At 57.3% G+C, this 7,668-nt stretch overlaps 1 protein-coding gene across 1 annotated transcript; it reads left to right on the forward strand.

Annotated features, from left to right (window-relative positions):
* The first annotated feature begins 2,301 nt into the window (after positions 1-2,301).
* On the forward strand, positions 2,302-2,643 carry LOC139439260 (endogenous retrovirus group K member 25 Pro protein-like). The gene has a single exon (XM_071215984.1). The coding sequence runs from the start codon at positions 2,302-2,304 to the stop codon at positions 2,641-2,643; it is 342 nt and encodes a 113-aa protein (XP_071072085.1).
* The last annotated feature ends 5,025 nt before the right edge of the window (positions 2,644-7,668 follow it).

A 7,668-nucleotide genomic window follows, 5' to 3' on the forward strand; every position in this document is an offset into this window, starting at 1 on the left:
ATGGGGAGAGAGGAGAATGAGGGTGGTGGAGGGGCTTGGGATTTACTTAATCTGGATTCCTGTGATTTCTTCCATGGGAGAGTGTAACCCTGTCCCCACAGGCGGCTATTTTTCTGGCCAACTTAGCTGATATGCCTGTGTAGCCATCAGACCGCCAGGAACGGCCCCCCCTGCTATCCCCGCCCTCTCACCCCCTCTCTAGCCAATCCGTCAGCTACACGCCCACCCCTATCAGTATAAAACCTGTAGCACTTCCTCAAATAAATGGACTTGCGCACAGACCTGGTCTCCGTGGTGTCTCCCTGCAGCGCCGCGCCCGAGAGCCCCTGAGAGCCCTCTCCTGCCTAGGGTCTCTCCCCCTCACCGCCGCCCGACATCTGGCGCCCAACGTGGGGCCTACAACGCCTCACCCCTTCAAGGCGCTCTCGAGGTAAGGACCCCTCTCCCTTACCAGCCCCAGGCAGCATGGGCGGACGACTATCGTCCCGCCAGGCGCCGCAAGTGTGGGCACTTGCGGGCCTCTTGGACACCAATCAGATCTGGGTGTCCCTGCGGCAGTTGGGACCTTCTGCTGCCCTTCAACCCGTGGCTTTCCACATGCCACCTGTGGGACCCAGTGACTTACACATGGCTTATTGACCGTGTCACCTCAGCCATGGAGCATGAGGGCAAACGCTTTCCTCCGGGCTTGCTTCCCACTCTCATCACGATCCGGTCGTGCCTGCAGGGCGCCCCTGCCCCGCAAGAGACCTTTCCCTGCCATACCGCTGGCGAAGGGTGCTCCTCAGACCAAGTAACCTCGGAACCTGATTCTGACACCGAATCCCTGTCTGTGCGAGTAAATGCCACCCTTGAAGAGGAACCGCCCGAGCGGGAGGGCTGCCATAAGGATGACCGCTGTCCTGGCGATCACCCCACTAAAAAGAAAGATGGCGAACTTCCTCCTTCTTCACCCCTGCCTGAGGGGTGCCCCACCCAGCCCGCCCTCGCGGGCGCGGGAAACCTTTACCCGCCCCTTCCAAGGCTGTCGCCATCTTGGGGCCCGCCGGAAATGAGGCAGCCGCCATCTTGGGGCCCACCGGAAATGCGGCAGCCGCCATCTTGGGGCCCGCTGGAAGTGCCGCGGCCGCCGTTTTGGGGTCCACCGGAAGGAGGGCTAGCGCCATCTTGGGGACATGCAGAGGCAGCGGAAGCCAGGCAATTGACATCTTGGGATTCACCGAAAGTGGGTCCGTCCCCAGCTCCCGCGTCAGCTGGGGAAGGCATGAGCCCTTGGGGGCGACTTACGAGCCCGCCGCCTAGCTACCCCTCTGCACCAACCCCCCACCTGTATCCGTTAAATGCCAATCCTTCCCAGCAGCGCCCTCAAGATTGGTATCCCTTCTCGTCGGAGGAGATTAAAACTCTCCGACGGGCTGTCAAGGAGGATGGGCTGGGCAGCCCATACGCCCAGCAGCTTCTGGAGGAGCTGGGCACGCAGCTAGCGGTTCCATATGATTGGGTCTCTCTTGGCCGATCCATCCTAACTCTGGGACAGTTCATAGACTGGAGAGCGCACTTCCAGATTGAGGCTGAAAAACAAATAGCAGAGAACGCGGGCATGGGCGTCCGAGACCCCCCCGAGGCGTATACCGGAACAGGCCCCTTCTCCAACCCTCAGCGGTACCGGAATGCCCCGCCAGCGTTCTGGCTTCGACTGCGGGCACTAGCTTTACGCTCGTTTCGCAATTCGCCAGCCACCCAGCCCCAGAAGTTCGCGCAGCTCACGCAGGGCAGGGACGAAGAGTTTTTGACCTTCGTGTCGCGGGTCGTGGAGGCCTGCCAGCAGAAGGTCGTGGGTGAACAGGCCCAGCTAGCCCTTGCCCGAGACCTCATCCTTGAGGGAGCCAATGCGGTGTGTAAGCCTATCATCCAGAACATGCGCGAAAAAGGGGTCCACGACTGGGTCCTCGTCTGTAAAGCCATCGACCCTCAAGCCACCGCCTTGGCCAAGGCCCTTGCAACGGCTCTAGCGATCTCGTCGGACTGTTTCGAGTGCGGTGAAACAGGCCACTTCGCTCGCGAGTGCCCCCACACCAGGGGTGTCCCACGCTCACCGCAGCAGGCAGAGGGAGCCGCCCCGCCACCAGCTCCGCAAGCACGGCGCGGTCCTCCCACTCCCTGTCCCAGATGCGGGAAGGGATATCACTGGGCTCGAGACTGCTGCTCGCGCCCCTCACAGCGCTTGCCTTTAAACTCGAAAGGGGGCAAGCCTCAGCCCCGCCACCAAGAGGCCCCTGCTCAAAGAGCCCCTCTGCCATAATGTGGACTGTTCCTCTAGGGGAGCAGAAGCCCCTAATGACCTTGAGAGTCAACGGGCAGTGGCTCGAAGGCCTCCTCGATACAGGCGCGGAGATGTCCTGCATCCCCGTCTCCATCGGAGCCGCGCAACACTGGGCCCTTGAGCCAGGACCGCGAGTTGTCGGAGCCACGGGCACTTCCCGGTCCCACCGATGTGCCAGCGACCTCTACTGGGAAGATAAGGAGGGCCAACAGGGAACCTTCTGCCCCCTCATACTGGACTCCATTTCCTACATTCTTTGGGGGCGAGACATTCTTCACCAAAGTGGAGCGGTCCTCACCACATCTCTTCCCCCCCAATGAAATGCGCCACTGTTCGCGTTACACCTCCCGCACCCACTCCTCTGCAATGGGACACAGAGGAACCCATATGGGTGGAGCAGTGGCCTCTCCCGTCCCACAAACTCACAGCGCTGCGGCGTCTAGTCCAGGAGCAGCTTGACGCAGGACACCTTGAACCATCTACCAGCCCGTACAATTCGCCCATCTTCGTCATTCAGAAAAAAGGAACTTCTAAGTTTCGTCTCCTCCATGACCTCCGGGAGATTAATAAGCACATCCGGCCGATGGGCTCGCCTCAGCCTGGGTGTCCGCATCCTACGGCAGTGCCTCGAAACATGCACGCGGCCGCTCTCGACATCAAGGACTGCTTCTTTTCGATCCCTCTCCATCCGAGGGATCCACCACGTTTCGCCTTCACGGTTCCAGAAACCAACCACCAGGGAGTAGCAGCTCGCTTTCAATGAAGAGTCCTGCCGCAAGGCATGCGCAAGAGCCCCGCCATCTGTCAGCTCTATGTTCATCAAGCCATCGCACCGCTCAGAGACCAGGCGTTCATCATCCACTATATGGACGACATCCTTGTAGCCCATAAAGACCAACAAAGACTGCGAGAGGTTGTCAGTCGCCTTCTTCAGCTCCTGGCACAACTGGGGCTACAAGTTCAGGTGAAGAAGGTGCGACTCCACCTCCCCTTCCATTTCCTGGGGTTCCAGGTGCGAGACACTGTCACTCCGCTCGCACCTCAACTGCACCTCCCGCCCAAGATGACAATAACAGAGCTACAACAGCTCTGCGGGCACATCAACTGGCTTCGAACCGCCCTTCCTATCACTACTGCACAGCTAGATCCCCTCTTCGGCCTGCTGCGGTCACAGGAGGCTCCTCCTGGCGCTGTCGCCAAGAAAATCACTATCACCCCAGCCGCTCGAAGAGCAATCGCTGTGGTTAATGAAGCGCTGAAGAACTGTCAGTTACAGCGGTATGATCCGGACATGCCACTGTGCGCCCTTGTTCTGCCCACACGAGGGACCCCTACAGGTCTCCTATGGCAGGATGGGCCCCTCCTCTGGCTTCATACCGCCAAGAGCAGACTCTGGAAAATCTGCCCAGTCACTCGTGTCTGGATCTCCTTAGCGACTGACTTGGTGTATCAGAGCATGCACACCTACAGTGTTCAGCCTGCCACTATTATCTGGCCTTTCGATACCAAGACAACTACTAGCCTCCTCCAGTATGACACGGACATGCAAGTGCTAGCCGAGGTCTTCCGAGGGAGCTTTGACAATCACTTTCCCCACCATCGACTCATCCAAGGTGTCTCACAACTCCCCTTCTCTCCGCTCCTGCACCCCTTCCCGTCTTGCCGCCCTTTACCCCATGCTACAACAATCTTCACAGACGCCTCAAAGTGGAAATATGCAGCCGTCATCTATTCAAGTCGTGCGGAAGACCCCCGAGTGCGGGTGTTCGCCAATGGAGATTCCGTCCAGGTGGGGGAACTCAAGGCGGTCATCCTCGCTTTCTCCGAGGGTGCAAGTGAGCCAATCAACATCTTCACCGACAGCCTATATGTCTACCAAATCTGCAGTATCCTGGCTTTCGCCATCTTTTTCCCTACTGACTCGGCTATTGACTTAGCCCTTACTACTCTCAAAAGCCTACTCGAGAACAGGAGGCACCCGTGGTTTGTTTCCCACATATGCAGCCACTCTGGTCTTCCTGGCCCGATGGCGGAGGGCAATGAAGCCGCCGACTGCGCAGCCCAACTGCAGGCGGTCGCATTAAACACCGTGGGCAACCTCGTCAACCAAGCCAAGCTACTGCACTCCAAGTTCCACTTCTCGGCGCGCACCATCCATCGGCTGCTCCTGGACCTCTCCATACAGACATGCAAGCACCTAGTCTGTAGCTGCCGCACCTGTGCTCCGCTACTGCCCCTTGGGCTGCTGCAGCCCCAAGGGGTTAACCCCCGCGGGCTGCGCCCTAACTCGAGGTGGTAAATGGATGTCACCCACATACCCTCCTTCGGGAGGCTTAAGTTCCTGCACGTCGCTATTGACACCTTTTCTCATCTGTGCTATGCCCTCCCCCTACCGGGCGAGTCAGCTAAGCACTGCATCAAGGCCCTCCGACAGGCCATCCTCTTCATGGGGGTCCCTTGGGACCTGAAAACAGACAACGGACCAGCTTACCGCAGCGCGGCCTTCGCGGCCTTTCTGCGCCTCTACAACATCAATCATCACTTTGGCATCCCGTTCAACCCACAGGGCCAGGGCATGGTTGAGCGAGCACATCTACAGCTAAAGGCTCTAATACATAAGGAGAGGGAGACCAACCCGCTCCTGTCGCCAGGCGATATAGTTACCGCCTGCCTCATCCACCACAATCTTTTATCCTTTGATAAGGATGGCTATCACCAGTACATAAGCATTGGGGCCCCTCATACGCACCCACAGCCGCCCCACTAGTCCGCTGGAAAGACCCAAAAACCAATAACTGGCAAGGGCCCGCCCCCCTTCTTGCCCAAGGGAGGGGTTTTGCTTGTGTCTTTCCAGATTCGGAACCTCAACCCGTGTGGATTCCAGGGCGACTAATCCGGCCTGTAACAGAAGACCCAACTCCACCCACAGAAAACGGTGACGATGCCTGATCAAGATGGAAGACGTCTGCTGCTCACTCTCCGGGGCCTGTTGTGTCTCTGTGGGCCTCTTCTGGGGCACGCAGTCCAGTTGTGGGCCGCTGTCCGGCACCCTCCAGGCTTTCTGTATTTAACGCCGGAAAGCCCCTCTTTCCCCAAACTTTTCCTCTCTAACTGCTCGTTGGGCCTGCCCTGCGCACCCAACGTAGTCCCCTTCCCTCTCTCATTCCCTTCTACCATCCCCCTGTTCCCCTTTGCCCAGCAATTGTTCGCCCCCCCACCTGGCTCTCCGACCTCGCTTGGCCTGAGTGCACCTCAGCTGTCCGCGGCTATGGAATCCCCCACAACAGTTCCTCCGCTAGCCTTTGGGTCAGCCCCCTTGCCTCTGCAGGAGCCATGCCCAACGCCACCTGGGGATGGAGGAGAGACCCTCGGCAGCATCTTAGAACAGCCTTTGGTCAACAGTATTTTTGTGGTACCTCTGCCTGTTTTGACATTACTGCCTTTCTTTGTCACCCTAACTGTACAATCCAAAACGGCACGTGGTCACTCCCCGTCAACGCCTCCTGGGAGGCGGAGGGGGCTCTCCAACATCTAGTACACAACTCCACCTTCTACCAGCCCCGAATTACCGTTTCCCCCCCTATGCCTTCCTTACCTGTCTCGATCTAGACAACCTTACCACTGCAATATTTCTAACTATTGGAGCCCCTTGCACCCCTACGCTTTCCTAATATTACGCCCTCCAGTTGCTTGGATTCCTATAGAAGTCAACGATTGGGCCGGACCAGTTCTCGATCCACGCCAGTTCTCGCAAACGTCTCTCACCCCTCACAGCCGCCAGAAGAGAGACTTCGGCCTCTCCGTCATCATTGCCCTCGTCTTTGTCACAGCTCTTGCCGCAGCCACCATGGCCGCTGTTGCACTCACGCAAACCACCCTCACAGTCGCGGCCCTTGAAAATATCACTGCTACCACTCAGCAGGCCCTAAGCAAAAATCACGAGCTCCACGGCCTGCATCATGCGGCAATCCTCAATCTGCAGCAACAAATTGACCTACTGGCACTCGAACTGGCAGGATTGTGGAGTGTAGCAACTTCCCACTGTGATGGCCGGTACCCCTCGTCGTCAATCTGCATCACCCCTTTCCCCGTTAATAACTCCAGGGGCCCGCTCCGCCAGTGGATCCTCTCCTCCTACAATAACACCTACCTTAACCTCTCCGCTGCGCTGCAAAGCGACATCGATGCTCTCAGCGCTATTACCTTCCCCCACCTAACCCCCTCCCTACTAACTGATGTAGTCCAAAAGCTCACGTCCTTCTTCCGCCCTTCCTCCCTCATAGCCCACGGCGTAATCGGCCTTGGGGGCCTTCTCCTGGTAACTGTCGTTTGGTGCCTCTTCTGCCGCCTGCGGCGAGCCACTGAGAAGAAACAAGCCGCCGGCTGCTGCCGTTTTAGAGCTAGCCAATAAAAAAGAAGGGGCAAATGTAACCCTGTCCCCACAGACGGCTATTTTTCTGGCCAACTTAGCTGATACGCCTGTGTAGCCATCAGACCGCCAGGAACGCCCCCCTGCTATCCCCACCCTCTCACCCCCTCTCTAGCCAATCCGTCAGCTACATGCCCACCCCTATCAGTATAAAACCTGTAGCACTTCCTCAAATAAACGGACTTGCGCACAGACCTGGTCTCCGTGGTGTCTCCCTGCAGCACCGCGCGTCCTCCGCGCCCGAGAGCCCCCGAGAGCCCTCTCCTGCCTAGGGTCTCTCCCCCTCACCGCCGCCGGACAGGAGAGTAGGGTGGGCTTGGGGAAGAAGCACATGTGAGTCCCAAGCTCTTGCCTTTATTGTGACCCAGAGGGGAGGGGTAGGGCTTTCCCATGGATACTGAGGATTGGAGGTCTCAGACTATACAGTGTGAAATGCAGATGCTGCCAGGGCCATTTGGAGGAGCTGAGGGCAGCTTCTTATTATCCAAATCATATGGGGATACAGGCCTTGCTAGTAAATTATGTGGCAGGAAAGGGCCCTTTGGAGAAGAGGACCCTTTGGAGAAGAAACGAAAGGGGTCATTTGGAGAAGCTAAGGGTGGCTCTTATCCAAACTGTGTGGGTCCTGCTCGTTGCAGTTATACCCAAGGCAGGGCTGAGGTGGTTGCTCAAAGGGAAATTTACAACTAAGCCAGGCAGGATCCTGAGGTGCCCAAAATAATTTATTTTATGCCACTACAGTAATATTACAACATACAAAAAAGAATTAAAGTAAAAAATAAACTGCGCAAAGGCATAGGGCATTAGTTTACTATTGGTGAATAACAAATTACCACAAAATTAGCAGCTTAAAACAACATTTATTATCTCATGGTTTTTACAAGTCAGGAGTTTGATCTTAGACTAGCTGGGATCT

This window comes from Dasypus novemcinctus, chromosome 7, assembly GCF_030445035.2.
Source record: "Dasypus novemcinctus isolate mDasNov1 chromosome 7, mDasNov1.1.hap2, whole genome shotgun sequence".
Classification (NCBI taxonomy): Eukaryota; Metazoa; Chordata; class Mammalia; order Cingulata; family Dasypodidae; genus Dasypus; species Dasypus novemcinctus.

What these genes read in the sequence shown, in the direction of transcription:
- LOC139439260 (XM_071215984.1), top strand. Translation starts at nt 2,302, where the DNA reads ATGTGGACTGTTCCTCTAGGGGAGCAGAAGCCCCTAATGACCTTGAGA.